The sequence below is a fragment of the Rhinoraja longicauda genome, chromosome 5 (genome assembly GCF_053455715.1).
Source record: "Rhinoraja longicauda isolate Sanriku21f chromosome 5, sRhiLon1.1, whole genome shotgun sequence".
Classification (NCBI taxonomy): domain Eukaryota; kingdom Metazoa; phylum Chordata; class Chondrichthyes; order Rajiformes; family Arhynchobatidae; genus Rhinoraja; species Rhinoraja longicauda.
Genome location: NC_135957.1, coordinates 7,962,759 through 7,990,659, shown reverse-complemented (window position 1 = coordinate 7,990,659; position 27,901 = coordinate 7,962,759). Strand labels below are relative to the sequence as shown.

At 43.8% G+C, this 27,901-nt stretch overlaps 1 protein-coding gene across 1 annotated transcript in view; it reads right to left on the bottom strand.

The window, feature by feature from the left end:
- LOC144593835 (dynein axonemal heavy chain 6-like) overlaps positions 1 to 27,901 on the bottom strand; it is a 317,525-nt gene that overhangs the window by 218,443 nt on the left and 71,181 nt on the right. Inside the window, exons 12-16 of the mRNA XM_078399952.1 lie at positions 25,065 to 25,321; positions 23,087 to 23,249; positions 7,080 to 7,290; positions 4,116 to 4,282; positions 3,139 to 3,486 (exon numbers count right to left, since the gene is read on the bottom strand). Coding sequence (XP_078256078.1) covers positions 3,139 to 3,486; positions 4,116 to 4,282; positions 7,080 to 7,290; positions 23,087 to 23,249; positions 25,065 to 25,321 — 1,146 coding nt within the window. The remainder of the gene's footprint in view (positions 1 to 3,138; positions 3,487 to 4,115; positions 4,283 to 7,079; positions 7,291 to 23,086; positions 23,250 to 25,064; positions 25,322 to 27,901) is intronic.

Here is a 27,901-nt window from a genome sequence, read left to right as displayed (position 1 = left end):
TACAATGTTACAGCAGCAAAGTGGATAGCAAGAGATCATTCATTATAAACAAAAGTAAAGACAAGGATAAATTGTCATCAGTTTACTGTGTATTCCTTAACTGTTACCGTTGACTCGTCTGCTGGGAGCAGTGCTGGTTGTGCAGTCTCCTAGCAGCGGGAAGGAAGGACCTCCTATACCTCTCCTTCACACACATAGAAACATAGAAAATAGGTGCAGGAGTAGGCCATTCGGCCCTTCGAGCCTGCATCGCCATTCAATATGATCATGGCTGATCATCCAGCTCAGTAACCTGTACCTGCCTTCTCTCCATACCCCCTGATCCCTTTAGCCACAAGGGCCACATCTAACTCCCTCTTAAATAGAGCCAATGAACTGGCCTCAACTACCTTCTGTGGCAGAGAATTCCACAGACTCACCACTCTCTGTGTGAAGAAATGTTTTCTCATCTCGGTCCTAAAAGACTTCCCCCTTATCCTTAAGCTGTGAACCCTGGTTCTGGACTTCCCCAACATCGGGAATAATCTTCCCGCATCTAGCCTCTCCAACCCCTTAAGAATTTTATATGTTTCTATAAGATCCCCCCTCAGTCTTCTAAATTCCAGCGAGTATAAGTCTAGTCTATCCAGTCTTTCTTCATATGAAAGTCCTGCCATCCCAGGGATCAATCTAGTGAACCTTCTCTGTACTCCCTCTAAGGCTAGAATGTCTTTCCTCAGATTAGGAGACCAAAACTGCACACAATACTCCAGGTGTGGTCTCACCAAGGCCCTGTGCAACTGCAGCAGAACCTCCCTGCTCCTATACTCAAATCCTCTTGCTATGAATGCTAACATACCATTCGCTTTCTTCACTGCCTGCTGCACCTGCACGCTTGCTTTCAATGACTGGTGCACCATGACACCCAGGTCACGTTGCATCTCCCCTTTTCCTAATTGGCCACCATTCAGGTAATACTCTGCTTTCCTGTTCTTGCCGCCAAAATGGATAACCTCACATTTATCCACATTATATTGCATCTGCCATGCATTTGCCCACTCTCCTAATCTATCCAAGTCACTCTGCAGCCTCCTAGAATCCTCCTTGCAGCTAACACTGCCACCCAGTTTCGTGTCATCCGCAAACTTAGAGATGTTGCATTCAATTCCCTTGTCCAAATCATTAATATATATTGTAAATAACTGGGGTCCCAGCACTGAGCCTTGCGGTACCCCACTAGTCACTGCCTGCCATTCCGAAAAGGACGCGTTTATTCCTACTCTTTGCTTCCTGTCCGCCAACCAATTCTCTATCCACCTCAACGCTGAACCCCCAATACCGTGTGCTTTAAGTTTGTACACCAATCTCCTATGTGGGACCTTGTCGAAGGCCTTCTGAGTCCAGATATAACACATCGACTGGTTCTCCCTTATCCACTCTACTAGTTACATCCTCGAAAAATTCTATAAGATTCGTCAGACATGATTTGCCTTTCATAAATCCATGCTGACTTTGTCCGATGATTTCACCACTTTCCAAATGTGATGCTATAGGGAAGATGTTAAGCTGGTGGAGCCAGCGCTGCCGTCGCAGCTGCGGCTTGCCTGCAGTCCGTCTGTCTTTTGTGTTTTTTGTTGTTTTTGTCTGAATTGTAGTTTTAATATGATGTAGTGTTGTATGTTATTTTTTGGGGGTGGGGGGGGTGGGAGGGAACGGGAACGGGATCTGTAACATTCTTTCTCCAGAACGGAGACGCGACCTTTGTTCTGTGTCGTGTCTCCGTTCCCGCTGCGGCCTACCACCGGCCATGCACCTGGGACCACCTGGGTCTCTGGTTCGCAGAGCCCGCGGTCCGGACTCACCACCTGCGGCGCTGGCTGCCTGCGAATGCTGCGGGAACGGCTGCGACTCGTCTCCGGAGGCTCCGGCGCGGGCCGCGTGGACGTCGGAAGCCCGCAGGCCCCTGGGTGGGGGCAGACATCGGGAGCTCCGGCAGCGGCAGAGGCAACGTGTTCGCCCGCCCCGAATCGCGGGGCTTGGGTCGGCCCGCCACGGACCTTTCACCATCCGGCGCGGCCTGAAATAGGCCGCGGGATTTTTCACCGCCCAGCGGGGGCTTCAATGTCGGGAGCCCCGACCGCCCCGACGTGGCAACTCCAACAGCCTGACCGCGGGACAAGACGGCAGGGAAGAGAAAAAGACATTCTGGCCTTCCATCACAGTGAGGAGGGACTGGAGGAGACTCACTGTGATGGATGTTTCTTTTTGTTTGGTGTTAGTTGTGATTTTTATTGATTAATCTTATTGGTCTTATTGTTCAACTGCGGGTAATGTTTCATTTTACTACACATTTATGTGTATGTAACAAATAAACGACTATTGATTGACTATTGACTATTGGAAGGAGTGCAGAGAAAATTTACGTTGACAGGACTTGAGGGCCTGAGGTAGAGGGGGAGGTTGAGCAGCCTAGGACTTTATTCCTTGGAGCATAGGAGGATGAGGGGTGATCTTATAGAGTTGCATAAGATCATGATGGGAATAGATAAGGTAGATGCACAGGTAGATGAGTTGGGAAGTCAAGAACTAGAGTATATAGGTTTCAGGCAAGAAGGGAAAGATTGCTTGAGGGGTTAGTTTTCCAAACAGAGGGTGGTGGGTATATGGAACAAGCTGCCAGAGGAGGTAGTTGACGCAGGTACAATAACAACATTTAAGGGACATTTGAACAGGTATGTGGATAGAAATATTTTAGAAGGCCATGAGGCAAACACAGATAGATGATACTGATGCAGACGGGGCATCTTGGTCAGCATGGGCAGTTGAGTCGAAGAGCCTTTTTCCATGCAGTATGACTCCATGACTATGACTTTCAATGTCTGACCTGACCCTGCCCCACTGTGACCAGGACCATAGCCAATTCCATTAACAGGCTGATGGCTGCAGTTCTATGTCATCCATGTACCCTCCGATCAAGGAAGGGATGAATCAGTGTCGCTGATTATCATAGTCTACAGGAAAATGCAAGCATATAGGCTGCCAGAGTCCCAGTGTCCACACAGAAAGCATACCCTGCAGGTCTCCGACAACAGTGATTTGAACTTTACCAATGGTGACACACTAATAAATTGCAAGAGAGGAGAACAAGTACATACTCACATTTAGCAGCCCAGTAGTCTTCTTGTAAGCAGCGCTCCTCAGGTGGTTGTTCATTTCATTGACCACTACTTCCAAATAGGGCAGGCATTCTGCCTGGTACTGTTGGCTCACCACCTTCACCAAACGGACCCGTCGTTCCACAGTCATGTTTCTCATGTCCATAATGTGTTCGGTGTACACCTCTAACGTGCTCCTGAATTCCAATGGGCTCCACATCTGCTGACTGAATGAAGCCTCAAGGTCCAGCTCCATGGCCTGATCTACCATGATGCAATATTGCTCAAACATTTTACTGTACTGTCTTACTTCCATCATGGTGTTACTTATCAACTTTTGCAGCTCCATAAGCTAGAAGCCAAGGATAAATATGTTACAATAGGTACATCAGATCTCACTTCAGCCTCCGACACTCCAGAGAAAACAATACAAGTTTTTCCAACCTCTCCTTATGTTAGTATCCAGGCAGTATCCTCTCCAAAGCCTCCACATCAACCAGAACTGTAGACAATACTCCAAATGAGGCCAAACCAGTCCTATAAAGATTCAAACTTGACTCTAAGACTCAATACCCTGATGAAGGCAAACATACCACTCTTATCTACTTGTGTTGTCATTTTTAGGGAGTTATGGACTTGGACCCCAGGATCCCTCTGTACACCAATGCTGTTAAGAGTCTTGGGTCTTAATTCACCCTACAATTGACCTCCCAAAATTCAACACCTCACACTTGGTTGGATTAATCTCAATATGCCATATCTTTGCCCAGTTTTGCAGCTGACCTCTATCCAACTGTATACTTTGAGAGCATTCATAGAAAATGACAGCACAGGAACAGCCACTTCAGCCCACGATGCGCGAGTGCAATAAATTCTCTGTAGTTTTTTATTTCAACTGTCAATTCTCTTTTAAAAATGCCACAAACTCAACCAAATTAAAAATCACTCAGATAATTTCTGATGGGCTGGTGCCCAACCTACTTGTTGCTGGTAGACTGGATCTTGACCAAAGACTATATTGGAGTTGAGTGAAAGTTGCTTTGGCCTCTTTGCTTCCAGTTCCCGATCACCAGAGAGCTTCAGTTCATACACAGACTGTGAGTTAAACATAGACAAGCGAGGCTCATCGGTAAAGGCAACCAGCTTTGCTGAAATGACAATAGTTAATTTCACATCAGTGGTTTATTGATGAGGGAATGATAAAACTTTATACGTAGTGAGATACTAAACATGCAAATAAACTATTCCCTGTTTCTTTGAGAAACTCTCATTCTCTGGAACATTGGAGATTGAGGGGAGACTCATTAGAAGTACATATAATTATGAGAGTCGCAAGTGGATATGTCCAACACTAGAGGGCATAGCTATAAGGTGAGAGGGGGAACAACTAGAGAGCAGTCCTGATCTACTTCATTGAAGACCCTCGGACTATCTTTAATTAAACTTTACTGGACTTTATCTTGCACTAAATGTTATTCCCTTTATCATGTAGCTGTACACTGTTGACAGCTCAATTGTAATAATTATAGTCTTTCTACTGACTATTTAGCACGCCACAAAAAGTACACGTGACAATAAACGAAATTAATCAATTTAACCTGGCATCATGTGCTGTACAGTTCTACGTTCTCTGTGCTGTCACACGAATTTGAGAAAATAGAAGCAGGGGGTGGTTCATCAGGCCCTTCCAGCCTACCCTGCCATTTAATATGATAATAGCTGATCTACCCTGGCCTTATCTCCTCATATGTGCCGTTTCTCCACATCTCCCTATTCCTCGATCTATCAAATATTTATTTGCTTCCATTTCAAATGAAAATGGAAAGATCTAGCTTCCACCACCCACCAGGGATAAGAATTCGAGAGAGTCACCATCCACTACTAGAAGAAAGTTCTACTTGCCTCATCTTTAAATGACCAGCCCCTTATCATATTGTTACATCCCCTTCATCGTGACTCTCTCACTAGTGAAAACATCCAAACATCCAGCCTGACAATCCCCCTTAGGATATTATATGTTTGAATAAAGTCGCCTCTCATTCTTCTAAACCCCAAGGAATACTGTCCCAAGCTATTTAATCAATGCTGGGAGGAAAACCCTCTCAGCATAGGAATTAATGGGTGAATCCTCTTTGTACTTATAGTCATAGAATCATTGCTATATAGCACAGAAACAGGCCCTTCAGCCCAACTCGTCCAGAATGACCAAGATGCCTATCTAAGCTTGTTCCATTTGCCTACATTTGGCCTGCATCCCTCCAGAACCCTGATTGGTTGCATCAAGGTAGGGTAATTCCAACACATAGGAACAGAGTTACATATAATTCCAAACCCCAAATGCGGAGAAATTCACTACCACGGACATGCTTTCTAATGATATCTTTGCACTAATGTCTTGTTTTTGCGCAGCTCTTTTCCTTTCACTGTCTTACATCATTTACATCAATGTGCCTGCCATGCTGCTGAAAGCAAGATTGTACCTGTTCCTGTTTAAATGTCTTTTAAATATTGTAATTGTACTTGTCTCTACCACTGTCTTTGCCATATCCTCACTGCACTCTGTGAAAAACACAACCCTCAGATCCTTTTTTAAATCTTTCCCCTCTCACCTTCACCTATGTCCTCTAGTTTTAGACTTCCCTATCTTGGGAAAAAGACGGAGACCATTCACCTTTATCCATGCCCCTCATGATTTTATAAAGGTCTCCCCTTCATGTCCATCACTGCTGAGAAAATAATTCTATCGTCCAGTCAGGCTGCCTCCAATATTATTTATTTTGTACAGATATTATGGGCAGCACGGTAGCGCAGCGGTAGAGTTGCTGCTTTACAGCGAATGCAGCGCCGGAGACTCAGGTTCGATCCTGACTACGGGTGCTGCACTGTAAGGAGTTTGTACGTTCTCCCCGTGACCTGCGTGGGTTTTCTCCGAGATCTTCGGTTTCCTCCCACACTCCAAAGACGTACAGGTATGTAGGTTAATTGGCTGGGTAAATGTAAAATGTAAATGTAAAAATTGTCCCTAGTGGGTGTAGGATAGTGTTAATGTACGGGGATCGCTGGGTGGCACGGACTTGGTGGGCCGAAAAGGCCTGTTTCCGGCTGTATATATATGATATGATATGATATGATATGAAAATCTCTTTGCTCAGAATATATTCAGGATGATGATGGCAGCAGACACAAGAAATCAACTGTCTTCTCTCCCGCACCCTCAAAGATGCCCTGAATGCTCTGTTGACTGCGGTCAGTGCCCAAGGCACCGAGGCTGAACGGTGGCCACATGAAGCGAGGGATGGTACATTTGTGGGTCGACGTGTCTGGTTCTGGGTATCAGTGCTGATTAAGTGGATCTCACGCTGCTCCAAGAAGCTGAGAGAGTGGATCGGACACGGCCGACAAGAGCTCAGATCAACGGGGAACAACAACAACATTGCCTGGCCAGGCCAACCCTGCAACTCTGCCACTTTGCTGCCACCAGCAAAATGGGCCTTTATGGCCATGTTAAGACACTACTTTGAAAAAAATGTTGAATATGAATCATCCAAAATGGCGCTGGATAAGTGGTGATTCTTGTGTGCTGTTCAGTGTAATCTAAGTACACTCTTGTACTTAACTATGATTGTGCCTAGGTATGGTAACATTTTTACTAAACTGTGTACAAAAAATGGAATTTTACTGTAGTAAGTAATACATGCAAGTAACGTTGAACCATTGTAAGCGTCAAATTGTCCCTGGGTGTGTACGATGGTGTTAATGTGCTGGGATCGCTGATCGGTGCAGACTCGGTAGGCTGTATCTCTAAACTAAACTAAACAAAGGGAAATGCCCGATTCACTTTCTTATCTGCTCAATGAATTACCCATTCATCATTCACATGTGAGTACATATTCTGTGAATTAATTTAGCATTTGAAACATCATTTTATGGTCATTGGTGCCTTACCAACAACCTCTTCCAGTAATCCGACCATGTTACGGATTTGTGCCAGCAGATCCTCTAAAGTAGGTACCAAGATGTAATCCGCAGGGTTTTTATATGCTGACCTGGAAGATGAAAATGAAGGGTACACAAATCCAATGTATTTTATTGGCTCATTAAAACCAAAAAGAATCCAATAATACTCTGCACGGCACGGGCTCATTCTCAGACCTGGCTGGCCAATCAAACAAGGCAAACATCCAATTGATTAGAAATAAGGTCTATAGTTGCAGTCGATGGATCAAAGGAACAGTTAGAAAGAGAGAGCCTGACCCTAAGTTCTGTGGGGCAAAAGCAGGCTGAAACATTGGGCCTGCTTTTGGATCTTGGGCAGGAGGTGGAAGCAACTCTGGGAGTTGCAGTCAGAAGATTAGAAATTGAGATCAGTGATTGTCTGGGATGAATGGCTTGAAATTCAGTAACGGAGTCATGGTACAGAGGGAGGTAAGAGAAATTGTTTGACTGCTAACATTTGGCCGTTGCAAAATAGAGATCAGCTGCGTAGCGAGGAGGTGCTGAAGCTGATTTAAACCAAAGATAGACACAAAAAGCTAGCGTAACTCAGCGGATCAAACAGCCAGAGATGCAGTCTTGCTCGACACCAATGTCACCATAGAACATAGGACGGTACAACACAGCAACAGGCCCTTTGCTCCACAATGTTTGTGCCAAGCATGATGCCAAGACCAAATCTTATTTGCCTGCACATAATCCATATCCCTCTCTCCATTCCCTGCATATCCATGTTTCCATTAAAAAGTCGCTTAAATGCCACTATCATATCTGTTTCCACCAACACCCTTGGTAGTGTGTTCCATTCATCACCCAAAATTTATTAAAAAAACCTCTCCCACACATCTCTATTAAACTTTGCCCCTCTCACTTAAAACCATGCCCTCTAGCATTTGGTATTTCTATTGTGGGAAAAAGCTTCTGGCTGTAGGAGTAAGCCATTCGGCCCTTCGAGCCAGCACCACCATTCAATGTGATCATGGCTGATCATTCTCAATCAGTACCCCGTTCCTACCTTCTCCCCATACCCCCTGACTCCGCTATCCTTAAGAGCTCTATCTAGCTCTCTCTTGAATGCATTCAGAGAATTGGCCTCCACTGCCTTCTGAGGTAGGGAATTCCACAGATTTACAACTCTCAGACTGAAAACGGTTTTTTTCATCTCCGTTCTCAATGGCCTACCCCTTATTCTCAAACAATGGCCCCTGGTTCTGGACTCCCCCAACATTGGGAACATGTTTCCTGCCTCTAACGTGTCCAACCCCTTAATAATCTTATATGACGCACCATTCGCATCCCACAGAAATTGGCCTGCATCATATTAATTATCTTAACTTTAGATTGCTCCTTTTTTAACAAGGATGTGCACACTAGAGGTTGGTTACAATGAGAAACTTAAATTATCATTATCCAAGCATAATAATAATAATAATAATAATAATAATACAATAATAATGTCAAAAGAGGGTGAACACTTTCCAATAAACATCCAGGATAATTTCCCACAGCAATGTGATTTTGGTCAGGAGGAGTTGCTGGTTTTGGAATAAGCTGGGTCAAGTGAGTTTGAGAGAGGAACATTTGGGAGATTGTGTTCAGAGCATCATCAGACTTATGATGGTTAGCAATAAAAAGGAGCAATCTAAAGTTAAGATAATTAATATGATGAAGGCCAATTTCTGAGGGATGCGAGTAGATCTGGCTCAAGTAATTGGAACCAAATGTTGACAGACGAACCTGTAATAGAACCATGGGTTGCTTTTAAGAAAGAGATAGTTCAGCTACAGTTGAGGCACATTACCATAACAGGCAAAGATGGAAAAAGCAAGTCCAGAGCTTCTTGGATGATGAAAGAGAGGCAGTGGAAAATTATGTCTACTTGTGACAAGTGTTGGATTGCAAATACCAGCAAATACATTGTATGAGAAAAGATCTACCAACAAGAAAATAAATCCAAAAGTGTTCCATGTACCTGTTAATAGTAAAGAACAGCAGCTGGAAGAGTAGGGCCTTTCAGCAAGTGGATGCTGAGGGTGGCATTAAGGCACTATTTGAATACTTTATATCTATTTTCACCAGAAAAGAGTAGGCTTCTCAGTAATAGTGGAGGTGCAGACAGTTGACGCCAAAAAGATTTTACAAATAGATAGCACAGACGTATGAAAAAGGATGACTGAATCTCAAAGTCATCAGTAACAGACAGCGGGCATCCTTGGATTTTAAGGGAAGTACTGGGGAAGTCATTGGGCCCACCGCCCATAATTGTTCAATGTTCCCTGGATACAGAGTGGTGCCAGAGCACTGGAGACAGGGGAGCGTTACTCCATTGTTAAAAAAGGGTTGGTAACTTACTGGAGGGGATTCTGAGAGATAAGATATATGTATATTTGGAAAGACAGGGGTTGATTAGGGATAGTGAGGAGGCTTTGTGTGTAGGAGATTGTGTCTCACGACTTCAATTGTTTTTTTGAGGAAGTAACTGTGAAGGTAGATGAGGGCAGGGTCATAGACATGGTCTCTATGGACTTCAACAAGGCTTTGAGAATGTTCCACAAGGTAGGTCTGGAAGGTTAGATCACGTGGGATCCAGATAGAGCAAGCTAATTAGATAAATAATTGGTTTGGTGGAAGGAAGCAGAAGGTGATGGTGGAAGGTTGTTTAGTTTCATTTATAGATTCAGCATGGAAACAGTTCCTTTAAAGCCGCCATATCAAAGCCGGTTATCACTCACTGGTTCAATGTTATCCCACGTTGTCATCCACTTCCTGCACACTAGGAGCAATTCTACAGAGGCCAATAAACCTATATCACAGCCAATGTGCCACAGCTAGTAGAGCTTTTTTGGACTGAAGGCCTATGACCAGGGCATTGAGTATAGAAACTGAATGTTATGTTGTATTGTATCAAATGTTAATCAGGGCACACTTGGGAGTATCGTATTCAGTTTTGGTCATCATAAACCATTTGGCCGTTAAACTGGAGAGCGGGCGGAAAAGAAAAGATTTATGAGGATGTTGCCTGGTCTCAAGAGAATTAGTTATAGGAGAGGTTGGGCTTGATGGGACAACATTTCTCGGAATGTAGGAGATTGAGAGGTGGTCATGGAGAGGTGCATAAAATGATTACAGGCATTGTTACGGTTAATATATAAAGCCTTTTCCCCCAGGGTTGAGGAATCAACAACTTGAGGGCATAGGTTTAAGGTGAGAAAGAAAAGATTTTAAAAGGGATTGAGGTATATGGAATGAGTTGCCAAAGGAAGTGGTTAAGGCAGGTATTATAACAACATTTAAGAGATACTTGGACAGAAACAGATAACAAAGACATGGGTTAACACAAGTAAATAGGACAGGTGTAGATGGCATCGTGATCGGGATGGATGAGTTGGTCCAAAGAGCCTGTTTCCTCTGGATGACTCATAAGTCTATCACTATGAATTATGTTTCACAAACATGGTAGAACTCTTTGATGAGGTAACAGATAAAGTTAATGAGAGCAAAGTAGTCGATGCATTGCACATGCATCTTCAGAAGGCTTTTGATAACAAGCCACATGACATATTAGCAAAACTGAAGCATGTGGCATAAAAGGGACATTGAAAGCGTAAGGAAAAGGTTGGATGAGTAACAGACACCCCTCAATCATATGGCACCATCACTGCTCATCTCTCGCTGACCTATCTCATTAATAACCCCTGACCTCCCAACCCCTGGTACACTCCTTTGGACACCCCAATACTTAAATCCCCTCTAAATAGCATTATCATGACCCACAAAACCCTCCAACTTGGGAACTCCAGTTGAATAGAGCTACACATTTTTTAGATTAAAGGTGCTTTATGAAGGAATTGTTTTCTTACCCATCATCCATCTCTTCCTCAATGTTAATTTCACTTTCTGTAAAAATAAATATATTCCAAGGACAAAGATTTGCATCGATTGTAAGTCACACGGCTCCTTATTAAATAATCTATTAATAGATTTTAAGCTTCTTCTTTGAGTGCAGTCAGTCAATGGTTAAAATAATCACATCATCATAAACCCTCTCACACAAACATACACGATCCAATCCTCCGACCCTCAAGCACACACAGATATACCTCAACACCAAAGCGCACACATTTAAAACAAAGCATGTGCACCCCACCACCAAAAAAAACTCTCACAGTCTGTTAGACACCCTGCCAGACTAATACACTTAACCACATGTGCACATATCAACACACACATCCGTAGCAATGCACATACTTCCATATGCTCCAAGTAATGATCAAATCAATTCATTGAAAAATTCACACACACATGGAAAAATCAACGAATATTTCAGAAGTCCTCTTCACCTATGGTACTCCTGGTCAGTTTTATGTTTTTACCTCATTTAAATGACCATCGGCTGAAATTGGCCTTTAGAGGTAATGGAAAGTGTAGTTAAAATGGTTAGCAACCAGGAGATCCAGCAGGCCTTGGCGGACTGAGCGCAAGTGTTCGGCAGAATGGTCAATTAGTCTATGATTGGTCTCGCTGGTGGCAAGGAGCCCACATTGGGAGCACCGAGTGAAGTAGTTGAGGTTAGAGGAGATGCTTGTGAACCTCCCTCACCTGGAAGAACTGCTGGAGTCCTTGGATGGATGTGAGGGAAGAGGTGAGACAGAGGTCATGGGATCACATTGAAGGTGGCGGAAATGTCTGAGAATGATGTGTAGGATGCAGAGGCTGGTGGGTTGAATGGTAAGGACCAGGAGAACTCTATCTCTGTTCTGTCTTGTGGGAGAGGGATTGAGAACAAAACTATGAGATACAGAGCAGACGCGGGTGAGCGAAAGAACTACAACCTCATGTGGAGAAACCGCGTTTACTAGTGAAAGAGGACATGGCAGATGTCCTAGAATGGAAAGCCTCATCTTGGCAGCAGATATGGTGGAGACGGAGAAATTGAGAGAAGTGGAAGGTGTCTTTCCAAGAGGTAGGATGAGAGGAGGCTCGGTCCAGATAACTGTGAGAGACGGTGAGTTTGTAGTAGACGTCAGTTGATGGTCTGTCTTGTAATGGAGATAGAGAGATCAAGAAAGGCGGGGGGAGGAAGTGTCAGTGATAGTCTGTGATGGCACGGTGGAAGTTAGTGGTAAAGTTAATGAAATCAATAAGTTCTAGATGGGTGCAGGTGGCAGCCCCAATGCAGTTGTAGATGTAGCGGAGAAAACATTGGAGGATGGTGCAACTGTAAATTGGGGGCCTATTTAACTTGAAGAAAATGAGAGGAGTCAAAAGGTAAGTTGAGGGTGAAAACAAGTTCCATCAGGCAAAGGAGAGTATTAGTTGAGGGAAATCTATTGGGTCTCTGTGCAGGGAAGAACCTGAGGGCCTTGAGACCATCCTGGTGAGGAATGGAAGTGTAAAAGGACTGGACATCCATGGTAAAAATGAGGGCCTCAGAATTGAAAATTATTGAAGAGTTGAAGGACATGTGTGTTGTCTTGGATGTAGGTCAGAAGGGACTAGACAAGTGGCTAAGATGGAATCAAGGTATTTGGAGGTATTTATTCACAAAATGCTGAAGTAACGCAGCAGGTCAGGCAGCATCTCAGGAGAGAAGGAATGGGTGACGTTTCGGGTCAAGACTCTTCTTCAGAAGTCTGAAGAAGGGTCTCGACCCGAAATGTCACCCATTCCTTCTCTCCTGAGATGCTGCCTGACCTGCTGAGTTACTCCAGGATTTTGTGAATAAATACCTTTGATTTGTACCAGCATCTGCAGTTATTCTCCTACACATCAAGGTATTTGGAGGTGAGTTCTGTGGGGCAGGTGCAGGCAGAAACAATGGGTCTGTGCGGGTGGTCCGGTTTGTGTATTTTGGTAAGAAGATAGAATTGGGCAGTACGACGCCAAGGTTGGAGGCTGCGGAGGGGAGATCGCCAGAGGTGACGAGATTGGTAATGGACTGGGAGATGATGGCCTGGTGTTTACATGTGGGATCATGGTCAAGGGGTAGTTATAGTGAGGTGGCTGAGTGCTGGAGCCTGGCCTCGGCATAGTAGAGGTCATCCTGCCAGACTACAATGGCACCTACCAGTTAGCGGGTCTGATAACAATATTTGGGTTGTTACTGAATAAGCTGAGGGCTGTGGTTCAGAAGGGGTAAGATTGGAGTGAGAGAGGGAAGTGAGGAAGTTTGGGCAGTTGATGTTGTGACAGCAATTGGAAATAAAAGGTCCAGAGAAGGTTCGATGGTCAGAACAAGGAGTCCACAAGGAGGAGAAGTGATGGAGACAGGAGAAGGGGTCGTCACTGGGAAGCAAGGACTCCTTGCTGGAGACAAAGGCCCGAGGTGAAAAAGAGCTCAACATCACGACAGGTTCAGAACTCGCTGTGGTGTGGTCTCAGGGTTACAAAGGTAAGACCAATGCTGAGGACTGATCATTCTGCATTGGAAAGGGGAAGGTCTGGTGGTATGGTGAAAACTCTAGAGCTGGGGTCAAACTCAGGCTCTGATGAGTGCAGAGGGGAGGAGGGAGGCTTGGGGGGCATACCTTAGAGAAAATATGGGGGCAGAGCAAAGCAGACACATTATTTCTGCCTCATCCTGCTCTACAGAACTCTCCTCCAAATGAGACATCTACAACAAACCCAACAATTATCTGGAATACACCTCCTTTGACCCTGTCTCTTACAAAGATGTCATACCATAGTCATAGAGTGCCTCTCAACCTTTCCTATCTATGTTCCCTATGAAATGCCTTTTAAATATGGTTATAATTCATGCCTCAACTAACTCCTCTGACAGCTGATTACATATACCCACCACCCTCTCTGAAAATTCCTATTATATCTTTCCCCTCACACGTTATACCATAGTACTCAGGCTCTTAATTTCCATACTTTGGGTAAAATCCTTTGTGTATCTACCCTATCTATTCCTCTCATTATCTATACACCACTATAAGATCTTCTCTCATCCTCCCATGCTCTAAGGAATACAGTCCTTGCCTGTCCAACTTTACAGGCCCTCAAGTCCAGGCAACATCTTCTTAAATCTACTGTGCACTATTTCCAGCTTAAAGACATTTTTCCTAGAGCAGGGTGACCAAAACAGAATGCAATACAGCAACTGCAGTTCAACCAGTTGTAAGTAACATAACATTCCAACTACGATACTGAAACCTGACTGATGAAGGTCAATGTGCCAGAAGCCTTATGACCGACTTATCTATCTCTGATGCCACTTTCAAGGAACAATGTACCTGTACTCCTAGATTCCTCTGCTCTGCAACACTCCCCAGAGCCCTGCCATTTAGACAATAGACAATAGGTGCAGGAGTAGGCCATTCGGCCCTTCGAGCCAGCACCGCCATTCAATGTGATCATGGCTGATCATTCTCAATCAGTACCCCGTTCCTGCTTTCTCCCCCATACCCCCTGACTCCGCTATCCTTAAGAGCTCTATCTAGCTCTCTCTTGAATGTATTCAGAGAATTGGCCTCCACTGCCCTCTGAGGCAGAGAATTCCACAGATTCACAACTCTCTGACTAAAAAAGTTTTTCCTCATCTCTGTTCTAAATGGCCTACCCCTTATTCTTAAACTGTGGCCCCTGGTTCTGGACTCCCCCAACATTGGGAACATGTTTCCTGCCTCTAACATGTCCAACCCCTTAATAATCTTATACGTTTCAATAAGATCCCCTCTCATCCTTCTAAATTCCAGTGTATACAAACCTAGTCGCTCCAGTCTTTCAACATATGACAGTCCCGCCATTCCGGGAATTAACCTAGTAAACCTACGCTGCACGCCCTCAATAGCAAGAATATCCTTCCTCAAATGTGGAGACCAAAACTACACAGTACTCCAGGTGCGGTCTCACTAGGGCCCTGTACAACTGCAGAAGGACCTCTTTGCTCCTATACTCAACTCCTCTTGTTATGAATGCCAACATTCCATTGGCTTTCTTCACTGCCTGCTGTACCTGCATGCTTCCTTTCAGTGACTGATGCACTGACACCCAGATCACGTTGTACGTCCCCTTTTCCTAACTTGACACCATTCAAATAATAATCTGCCTTCCTATTCTTACCACCAAAGTGGATAACCTCATACTTATCCACATTAAACTGCATCTGCCATGCATCCGCCCACTCACACAACCTGTCCAAGTCACCCTGCAACCTCATAGCATCTTCCTCACAGTTCACACTGCCACCTAGCTTTGTATCATCGGCAAATTTGCTAATGGTACTTTTAATCCCTTTATCCAAGTCATTGATGTATATTGTAAATAGCTGCGGTCCCAACACCGAGCCTTGCGGTACCCCACTAGTCACTGCCTGCCATTCTGAAAGGGACCCATTTATCCCCACTCTTTGCTTTCTGTCTGTCAACCAACTTTCTATCCATGTCAGTACCCTACCTCCAATACCATGTGCTCTAATTTTGCCCACCAATCTCCTATGTGGGACCTTGTCGAAGGCTTTCTGAAAGTCGAGGTACACCACATCCACCGGCTCTCTCTTGTCAATTTTCCTAGTTACATCCTCAAAAAATTCCAGTAGATTAGTCAAGCACGATTTCCCCTTCGTAAATCCATGCTGACTCGGAACGATCCTGTTACTGCGATCCAAATGCTCCGCAATTTCGTCTTTTATAATTGACTCCAGCATCTTCCCCACCACTGATGTCAGACTAACTGGTCTATAATTTCCCGTTTTCTCTCTCCCTCCTTTCTTGAAAAGTGGGATAACATTAGCTACCCTCCAATCCACAGGACCTGACCCGGAATCTATAGAACATTGGAAAATAATTACTAATGCGTCCACAATTTCTAGAGCCACCTCCTTAAGCACCCTGGGATGCAGACCATCAGGCCCTGGGGATTTATCAGCCTTGAGTCCCATTAGTCTACCCAAAACTTTTTCCTGCCTAATGTGGATTTCCTCCAGTTCCTCTGTCACCCTAGGATCTCTGGCCACTAGAACATCTGGGAGATTGTTTGTATCCTCCTCAGTGAAGACAGATCCAAAGTACCGGTTCAACTCTTCTGCCATTTCCTTGTTCCCCATAATAAATTCCCCTGCTTCTGTCTTCAAGGGACCCACATTTGCCTCTTTTTTTTCCTCTTCACATACCTAAAAAAGCTTTTACTATCCTCCTTTATATTATTGGCTAGTTTACTGTGAAAGTCCTGCCTTGGTTAAACTTCCCAAAATGCAATACCTTGCATTTATCTGCATTAAACTCCATTAACCATTCCTCAGCCCACTTGCCAAACTGATCAAGATCCTGCATTAACCTTTGATAACCTTCTTCACTATCTACAATACAATTTTCTATCCAGTCGGCTTGCTCTCCATCCCATGCGATCTAACCTTCCAGAACAGCCTACCATGCAGAAGCTTGTCAAATACCTTGCTGAAATCCATATAGACAACATGTACAGCTCTGCCCTCATCAACCTTTTTGGTTACATCTTCAAAAAACTCAATGAGATTCATGAGTCATGATCTGCTACTTTCAAAACTGTGCTGACTATCCCGAATCAGCCTTGTCCATCTAAATGCTTGTAAACCATAGCTTAATAAACTTCTGTAAATTGTCCCTAGTGTGCAGGACAGAAGCAGTGTATGGTTGATCGCTGGTCAGCATGGACTCGGTGAGCCGAAGGGCCTGTTTCAATGCTGTATCTCCAAACTAAACTAACCACTGTGTGACTGCAGTGCACACTCCTTTGGCATTCGAGCTATTGGTTGAACTTAAAAGCAGTACTTAAGTTTTGCAGAAATGAAGTTGTACCTCTGATGTCCAGGAGAGTGCAATTCATTTCTCCTAAATCAATAAAAATCTCTGGCTGGTCCACGGATGATCTGGGTTTTGTTGTTCGACACATTTTATTTTTGGCTCGGCATTTGGCCTTTGTGCTGTCTCGGGGATGAATTATATATTTAGATGGAATGTCGAGTGTCAAATTTACAATGAACATTGGTGTCAAATTTGGCATCTTTGTATGTTTTTTAATATCCTGGAGTACCTGCAGAATAAAGATAAATGACACAAGCATTGAGCAAATTAGTGCCACGTAGCATGTTTGACATCAAGGAAGACACAGAAAAAATTAAATATTTAGTGTTCACTAGACCAAGTGGAGCCGTTCTCGTAGGGTTTCCATTGTGACCTGTGAAAATCACGTTTTAAAAAAAAATTGCTTTCAAAAAAAAAAAAAAAGAATCTTAATGAAATAAAGATCCTATGTAAACCCGTTGGTGATCTGCGGGCTCGCAGGCTCGGACCAATCAATCCTACTGATGTGTGCACCCGTTGCGGGCGGGGAAGGTCCCCCGGGTCCTGGTCCGTGCGTTCAGCATTGTTCATCGGCGAGGTGCGGGGAACGGCGGAGAGTGGAGAGGCAGCGCTGACCGGTGGCGGGCGACGGCCATCTTGTTAGACCATCTGCCGCCGCCTCTGGCTCCCGCGCTGCACCACGGGAGGAACGTTAGGCACGAGGCATGCTGGGACGGGTGGCGGTCCTCCCGCTGGTTCTCCGGGGGGGAGCGCATTTGTTAAAGTCAGTCTCCCCCCTCATTGGTCGCGACTCCCTGGCCCCCCTCCCTCATTGGCTAGCACTCGTGCGGGTCCCATTGTAACGTCACACGCTGAAGATCGTAATGAAATTGGTTTAAAAGGAAAATTTTAAACTTTAAAATGTCTCTAACTTTAAAAATATAACACCAATTTAAATGAAACTTGTTGTTAACAGCCACCAGGACAATGGTGAATAAGGTAGTGCTAAAATTGTGGCACTATATCGTGTGACGGGGGCACAAATTTGCGGCTTATAACAAATATAAACATAGCACAAAAAGTAAGGAAATTTGTGTTTAGTAGATTATTTCTTTGTTGTAACAATGCTTCTTGGCAATAAATCTTATACCGTTGGAAAGCCTGTTTATTTCCCTTTTAAATGGTGCCACATTTGTAAGGAACATGCATTTGTGGGATGAGCAGCAGAGCTGAGTATATGGGTTGCGCCCATGAAAAATTTGCCAAATCTGCTCTGCCAATGCCAAACAGCTTATTCTGCTGTTACTATTGACTCTTGTTTTGAGCTTCTGGTACCCCCAGGTGCTGACAATCAGGTGCCTGATTGGCACCTGATTGGCAGCATCTGTGAGCATGGGCCCTGCTACAGTGGTCAGTAGGTGTCTGCTCCAAGAATCGGCATGCCACGTTTGACTGATCTGGATAGGGCCCGTGCGATAGGGCAACTTCAAGCTGGTGTTCCGCAAAACCAAGTTGCAGCATTATTTGGAGTGAGCCCTAGTACCATCTCCAAAGTGAAGGCCAAGTTCCATATAACGGGGGATGTCAGAGACAGGCCGCGAAGTGGGCGTCCCAAGAAGACGACACCCGAAGAAGACCGTTTCCTCACCCTGTCAGCACTTAGGAACCGTAGGCTGTCTTCTACAGATTTGCAGTCAAGGTTTGCAGGACGATATGGCCGACGGGCTCTCTGCCCAGACAATTCGGAACAGACTGCACGCAGCCGATCTCCGGTCTCACAGGGCTGCCAGGAGGCCTGCCATGACTGCCCTTCACCGTCAGGCCCGTTTGCGCTGGTGTCGGCAACACGTGCACTGGAACCTGAACATGTGGAGGAACGTTATGTTCAGCGATGAGTCCAGATTCTGCCTACGGCAGTTGGATCATAGGGTCAAAGTGTGGAGAAGACGCGGAGAACGCTATGCTGATTACTGCAACGATAGAGTAACATCTTTTGGTGGAGGCAGTGTGATGGTGTGGGGCGGCATCTCCCTCACTGGAAAAACGAGGCTTGTCATCATTGGAGGCAATCTCAATGCAGAGAGATATCGAGATGAGATTCTGCAACCAGTGGCAATCCCATATCTCCACAGTCTGGGACCGAACTCTATCCTCCAAGATGACAATGCTCGCCCCCACAGAGCAGGGTTTCTCAGAGACTACCTCCAGAATTTGGGAGTGGAGAGGATGGAATGGCCTGCCAGCAGTCCGGACCTCAACCCCATTGAACACTTGTGGGATCAGCTTGGGCGTGCTGTTCGTGCCAGAGTGACCAACACAACCACGTTGGCTGACTTGCGACAAATGCTGGTTGAAGAATGGGATGCCATCCCACAACAGTGCGTGACCAGGCTGGTGACCAGCATGAGGAGGAGGTGCCAGGCTGTTGTGGCTGTGTATGGTTCTTCCACACGCTACTGAGGCTCCTGTTTATTAAATGAATAAATTGTTAAATTGCCAATATGTCTTGTTTCTTCAGACTTCAATCATCCAATCCACCAAACAACACCAAACAAGAGTCAATGGCAGAATAAGCTGTTTGGCATTGGCAGAGAAGATTTGGCAGATTTTTCATGGGCGCAACCCACATACTCAGCTCTGCTGCTCATCCCACAAATGCATGTTCCTTACAAATGTGGCACCATTTAAAAGGGAAATAAACAGGCTTTCCAACGGTATAAGATTTATTGCCAAGAAGCATTGTTACAACAAATAAATAATCTACCAAACACAAATGTCCTTACTTTTTATGCTATGTTTATATACATCATAACATATATACGCACATCATAACAAATAACAAACAAACATAGAGTTTTAGTAATATAATAATAGATAGATTTGACCCGTAAACAGTGGATCTTATTAGTGCTCACCCCAGGGCAGAAGCAATTTTTTGGGGAAGAGTAAACTTTGTTAAAATGGTGATTAAACAAAACATGGACTAACAATAAGTTTACTCTGCCAAGGAACATAACGCTTGCCAGCCTGTTAAACTTGGGCAATGTACAGAAATTAAAATTTACTGGTTTTGGTGTATGCATTACATTTTGCACACTTTTTTGGATGATTATTCGAAGGGCTGGTGGGTGTTCTGCCCTTGCTCGACCCACTGTTGATGCCACCAAGGTCCATGGATTTGAAAAATACATATTAAGGTAGCATAAAATTGAATTATGAAGCTATAGATGGGTTGGTAAGTAATACCACAATGTCTAAAAACAGGAGCAGTACAGGAACATCTATATAGCCACCTTATTTTGCATACTTCCAAAAAAATTAGACTAAAAGAACAATTGTAGTTTAGTTTATAGCTATAGCGTGGAAACAAGTCCCTTCGGCCCACCGAGTTCATGCCGACCATTGATTACCCATACACTAGTTCTTTGTTACCGCACTAGGGGCAATTTACAGAAGCCAATTAACCTACAAACAAACCTGCACGTCTTTGGAATGAGGGACGAGACCCGAGCACCCGGGAAAATCTATGTAGCCACAGGGAGAATGTACAAACTCCGCATAGATGGCACCCGAGGTCAGGATCGAACCTGGGTCTCTGGCGCTGTGAGGCAGCAGCTCAACTGCTGCGCCACTGTGCCGCACATAAATTCTGCAGGCCGAGATGATATTAAGAATGCTATCAGGCATAGAACACGTAGCCTACCGGAAGCAATGATTCATATTCCTTACCCCCACTACCACCCATAAATTTCTGAGGCCCGGACTACAGCAGGCACCTCCAGACATGGGAAAGATTTGACCGACAGTGTTTCTGTAAAATCCTCCAAATTAAGTAGAAAGACAAGCAAACCAATGTTTTCAGACCCTTTGCTATGACACTCAAAATTGAGCTTATGTTCATCCTGCTTCCATTAATTATCCTTGAGATGTTTCTACAACTTGATTGGAGTCGACCAGTGGTAAATTAAATTGATTGGACATGATTTGCAAAGGCACACACCTGTCTATATAAGGTCCCATAGTTGACAGTGAATGTCAAAGCAAAAACCAAGCCATGAAGATGAAGGAATTGTCCGTAGACCTCCGAGATAGGATTGTGTCGAGACACAGATCTGGGGAAGGGTATAAAACAGTTTCTGCACCATTGCAGGTCCCGAAGAGCACAGTGGCCTCCGTCATTCTTAAATGGAAGAACTTTGGAACTACCAGGACTCTTCATACAGTTGGCCGCCCGGCCAAACTAAGCAATTGGGGGAGAAGGGCCTTGGTCAGGGAGGTGACCAAGAACCCGATGGTCACTCTGACAGAGCTCCAGAGTTCCTCTGTGAAGATGGGAGTACTTTCCAGAAGGACAACTATATCTGCAGCACTCCACCAATCAGGCCTTTATGGTAGTGTGGCCAGACGGAAGCCACTCCTCAGTAAAAGGCACATGACAGCCCACTTGGAGTTTGCCAAAAGGCACCTAAAGAACTCTCAGACCATGAGAAACAAGATTCTCTGGTCTGATGAAACCAAGATTGAACTCTTTGGCCTGAATGCCAAGCGTCACCGCTCATCACCTGGCCAATACCAATACCTACAGTGAAGCATGGTGGTGGCAGCATCATGCTGTGGGGATGTTTTTCAGCGGCAGGAACTGGGAGACTAGTCAGGATCGAGGGAAAGATGGAAGGAGCAAAGTACAGAGAGACCCTTGATGAAATCCTGCTCCAAAGCATTCTGGACCTCAGACTGGGGCGGAGGTTCACCTTCCAACAGGACAATGACCCTAAGCACACAGCCAAGCCAACGCAGGAGTGGCTTCATGACAAGTCTGTGAATGTCCTCGAGTGGCCCAGCCAGAGCCTGGACTTGAACCCGATCGAAAATCTCTGGAGGGACCTGAAAACAGCTGTGCATCGACACTCCCCATCCAACCTGACAGAGCTTCAGAGGATCTGCAGAGAAGAATGGGAGAATTGACCCAAATACAGGTGTGCCAAGCTTGTAGCATCATACCCAAGAAGACTTGAGGCTGTATAAGAAAATAACTGCAGATGCTGGTACAAATCGATTTATTCACAAAATGCTGGAGTAACTCAGCAGGTCAGGCAGCATCTCGGGAGAGAAGGAATGGGTGACGTTTCGGGTCGAGACCCTTCTTCAGACTGATCTTGAGGCTGTAATCACTGCCAAAGGTGCCTCAACAAAGTACTGAGTAAAGGGTCTGAATACTTATGTAAGTGTGATATTTCAGTTATTTATTTTTAATTACTTTGCAAAAATGTCTAAATACCTGTTTTCGCTTTTTTATTATAGGGTGTTGTGTGTAGAGTGATGATTAAAAAATAATAATTTAATCCATTTTAAAATAAGTCTGTAATGTAGCAAAATGTGGAAAAAATGAAGGGGTCTGAATACTTTCTGAATGCACTGTATATCCAAGACCATAACTTCCTAAACAGAGAAAAAAGCCAAAAGCTTCCTTGAAGAAGTCCAACATTACCACTGGGAACCTTTGATCCATGACCATTCAAAGTGGAGAATAAATGTTTGGGACGATATTTAACATCACAAGTTCATGCATCATGAACACACCGAGTCAATACCAAGTATTGGGAGGATCGGACCACCTCACAAACCTAAACAGGTCTCAGACCTGTTGTCTGAGATTCTTCCACAGGACATTCTCTCCAAATCCATCCTGTAAAGGTTCTCCGGTCAAGTCCTCTCTCACTCATCTAAATATCAACGCATACAGGCCGAGACTGTCATAAGGATGCCTAACCTTTCTAGGTTTCAGTCTTCCTCTTTACTGCTTCCAATGCATTAATATCTGGAAGACAGTGTCCAGATATAGTGGTAACAATCCACGGTATAACTGAAGAAATACTTTTGCATTCCATTCCCCATCAATAGACAATAACATTCTGACAGCTTTCCAAATTACTTGCGTACCTGCATAGCAGTCTTTCATACTTTAGGCACTAGGACACCCAGATCCTTCTGCGTCTCTGAGCTCTGCAATCCCTCACCATTTAAATGCTTGTTTTATAATTTTGGCCAAAATGAACATTTTACATTTTCCTATATTGTACTCCATTTACAGTATTGAGGAATTACATTCTCTGCCAGATCTCCCTCGCTCATGGCTTCACACGGTCCATATTCACTGCAGTATCAAAGCATCGCATGATCTATTCATGGTCATACCTGGTCTATGTCCAGTGAACCTTGGTCAGAAAGCTCCGCAGGTTCCCTCTCAGTTGTGTCTGCCCTATGCTGTGAATTGTAGCTTGGAGCAGGAGTCTCTGCAACATTCTGCATATTACGTAGGCGTTTGTCCAAGTTTACCCTCATTTGACGTGGGAGTGCGCTGAAAGGAGAATTGCAATAGTTGTACAAATATACTTGCAGCTGGAGTCTTATGCAATTTGTCCCCATGGAATCTGTATCTTGTAAAAAGAAATAAAACATCACTTTCCAAACCAAGCTTAAGAAGCAGAATCTGAATCTTTACTGCAGGAACATCTACTGTTCTTTGCTTATACGTATGATAATGGAGTTTGTTGGATTCTGTTCCCTTGGAGAAAGTTTTTTGTCATTGGAGTCCTAGTGGTGGTGATACAGTGGGTAAGTACCAGGCTGATAAACTTCTAGCTGGGGCTAACAATCCACAGACATGAATTTAAGTCCTGCTCTGGCAGCAGTGGAATTCATTTTTAATTACAAATGATTTGGAATTAAAAATTTAAGAAAGAATTAATGAACAGTGTTGACCATGAAATGATCAGACTTTTGCAAAAACCTAACTGGTTCATTGAGAAAAGCTGCTATTCCAAATTGTTCTGTCCTATATGTGGCCAAGACCCAAACAATGAGTTTGGCTCTGAACTGCCCTCGGAAAAGGAGGGCACAGCAAACTAAAAAGTTGTATTATGACTCAGGCCAGGCAGCTTGTGTGCAAAATGTAATTTTGAAGACCGTTCATTAAAACCATCGCCTCTACCCCTTGCCATTTTATTTTCTCTCTCTCTACCCACACATACTCTCCCTCTACCCACTATACCCTCTCTTCAGACTAGACAATGCAAGGGTTAGATTCAGGAATGTTCCATAGCAAATAACTCTTCTCCCTCTCTCTGCCACCATCAAATTCCTACACACCATCCCTTCTCTATATACCTTTACTCTTTCTCCCTACACTCCACAGCCTCTCTCTCTCTCTCTATTTCTATTTCCGCAATCCCTTTTGAACCTCAATCCCTTTCCATCGCTATGCTAATTCTCTCTTCCACCATTCTCTCTCTCTCTATAACCCCATTTCCTCTCTCCACTTCCCAGATATTTATCTTTTTACTCCCAATTCCCCCAATCTTACTGACTTTTTCCTTCCCCTTTTTCACATGCTCTCTTTATCTCTACCTGCTTTCTCGCTTTCTGCATTCCTCACTCTCTGCCTCCTCACCACTTTCTCTCTGCTCCTAAGGCAGTGTTTTCCTTATGCACTGTTCAAAAATATAGGTCTGTTGTTGTTTACAGCATTTATGATTTTTTTTTTTAATTACAAAATTCATTGTAATTTATTTTAAATTATTTAACAAATTGTTATAACATCATAATGCTAAAATGTAGCTAGATCCACGTTACATTAAATTATAATCGTAGAATTATTAATAATGAACTCAGAAACTTTTATCAGATTTCTTTTAATGTTCTATATCTTTTTTTATTTTAACAGCATAATTTTGCATCATTCTTATATTTCAAAATTTGCTTTTCATGTCATGGTGAATTTCATATTTGAACCAACACTTAGAAAATTATTTTGAGATACTTTGGGTAAAAAAGGATTGACGGTACATTTAGGTCCAAAATAGATGACCTTGTGCTTAGCAACATTAAAATTCATCTATCTGAGCTTTCCTTGCTGACTTCATTTATCATTGGTAATTGTGTGATCCTGTCAGCACTCTACTGTATTTGTCAGCAGTCTTTGTGTCAACAGCAAACATTGATCTATGACTTCCTATTGTCATCTAAGTCATTAACGAATGTTGTGACGTTGGGAGCCATTTCAGTTCCTTGTGGGACACTTTCTTTCAATTCAAATACCCACCAGTTCCATTGTCTTTTATCTAGCGCCTAACCAGGTCAGTGCTAGAGCACTGGGATCGAACCACTCACTTACCTCAGCAATTTCTCATTCCTACTTGCATCTATTGAAGTCACTGCATATGAAGCAGACAGAGCTTCAAGTAATAGCCGGACTGCGGTTTTCACCAATCGACTGAGAAGCTCCTGGAAGAGACAGTCCACCAGCTTCAGGAACCTGATGAAGAACTCACGGAGGGGTCTTGACTCCACAATCTCAGAAAATGTTGGTCTCTCTTGCAAATTGTTGGGTTCTGCGGTGAATAACCTCCCAAATCCTTCTACCCTGGCTTTCTGCAGTTAGAGAGCATAAAAACAACAAACATGAATCAGAAATTCCACTTCAATATTCATTTGAGAAAATAAAGTGAAGATACAGACCCTTTCACTGAAAATGAATGTAATTGGGGTAAATGGCTGGTCAGCTCAGTGGAGGATTGCATCACACGTCACACATCACACATCACGCGTGGCCCGGCCGCAGCACTTTCCATCGCCCGGTGGGGGCTCAGGACTTTCATCGGCCTGCTCGGCTCGGCCCTGGGACTTTCCATCGCCCGGTGGGGGCTTCAAAAAGTTGGGAGCCTCGATCACCTCGTGGCACCACGGGAGAAGAATGAGGAGGAGATAAGACTTTTCTTTGCCTTCCATCACAGTGAGGGTGTGCCTAGAGCAATCACTGTGATGGCTGTTTGTGTAAAAATTGTATCTGTGTGTCCTGTGCTTTTTGTTGTCTACTGCCGGACCCTGACGTGAGAGGATGCTGGCGTTGTTTATTCGCCGCTTTTCCGTTAGGATAGTTTGTCTGTTTGTTTTTATGTTGATTGTTTTTGTAAAGCGCTTTGAGCACCTGATAAGGCGCTATATAAAATAAATGCTTATTATTATTATTATTATTATTATTATTATTTAAATCAAATGAGAGATTTCACGGTGACATTTTGTATTCCAGGAGGTCTTGGGCACTCAGGGAATCCGGACATGTGGGAACTCAGCAGAGTAATGGAATTCATTGTAAAAGTTCAGTTGTGATCTTAATATACATAAAACAAATTCAAGATATCAATTAACCTTCTCTTTATCCTACTCTTGGTCTTCTTCAAAATATTTCATTGAACCATTATCTGCTTCTCTTTCCTGAACAGCTGTGTGTTTCAAACAAGCCATTCGGTCACTTTGTTCATGCCGATCAAGTTGGCATACTATGCTAGACCAATTTGCCTGCATTTGGCGCATATCCCTCTTGACCCTTCCTAGCCATATATCTGTCCAATGTCTTTTTATATCAGATTTCCCGCTGGTACAGCATTTACATAGAAACATAGAACATGGAACACCACAGCACAAGAATAGGCCCTTTGTCCTACAATGCGTACGCCGAACATGATGGCAAGGTAAACTAATCTTTTCTACCTTAACGTGATCCATATTCCTCCATTACCTACACATTCCTGTGCCTATCTAAAGCTTTTTAAACTCCACTATCGTATCTGTTTCCACCATCAGGTTGCAAATTTCAGGCACTCACCATTCTCTGTGTTAAGAACTTGCCCTGCACATTTCCTTTACACTTACCAGTCTGAACTTAAAGCTACACCCTCTCGTCATTGACATTTCCACCTGGGGAAAAAATTCTGACTGTCTACTCTAACCATGCCTCTCATAATTTTATACATTTCGATCAGTTTTACCCTCAACCTTTGACCCTCCAGAGAAAACAAAAACATCCAAGTTTGTCCATTCTCTCCTTACAGCTAATAATCTTCTAATCTAGACAGCATACTGGTAAAAAAACTATGCTCCCTTTCCAAAGCAAACCCATCATTCCTGAAATGGGATCACGAGAATTGCACACAACACTCCAAGTGCAGCCTAACCTATGTTTTATGAAGCACCATGACTTCTTCTTGAATGATTCTTTTAGTCAATGCCCCAACTGATGAAGGCAAGCGTGCCAGATGAATTTTTTTAACCACTCGATCTACTTTTATCATATTCCTATGCCCCTGAAACATTTCAAACTGAAGAATGTAAGTAAGAGTTATATCAACAACAATATGACACAAAGGATTTAAAAAAAAAGGCAGATTCTGGATATCTGAAATAAAAACAGAGAACAGGACATAGTACAGTACAGCACAACGTTTGTGCCGAACATGATGTCAAATTAAACTGATTTCACTTGGCTATACCTGATCCATATTGCTGTTCCTTGCACTTCCATGTGCCTATCTAAAAGCCTCTTATATGCCACTATTGTATCTACCTTCACCACCACCCCTGGCAGTGCGTGCCAGGCCCTCACCACTCTCTGTGTATAAAACCTGCCCCACACATCTCCATTAAACTTTCCCCCTCTCACCTTATGGCCATGTCCTCTGGTGTTGGACATTTCCAACTTGGGAAACAAGTTCTGTCTACCCTATCTGTGCCTCTCATGATTTTATATACTTCTATCAAGTCTCCCCTCATCCTCCCGAGTTCCAGAGAAAACAATCCAAGTCCAAGTCTATCCAACCTCTGTTGGAGGTGAAACCCTCTAATTGCCAGGCAGCAATCTGGGAAAACTTCCTCTGCACCCTCTCCAAAGCCTCATATTTTCTGTAGAGACGACCAGAATGCATGCAATACTCCAAATGCGGCAAAACCAGTCTTATAGAGTTACATCATGACTTCCGACTCTTATATTCAAAGCCTCTATCAATGACAGCAGCCATATCATACTTCTTCTTAACCACACTGCATTCACATTTAGATCATTTATATATATCACAAGTAGCGGTTTTCCCAGCACAGATCCCTGTGGAACTCCATTGGTTACAGACCTCTAGCCAGAATATCTACTTTCCGCCACAACCTTGTGTCTTCTATGAA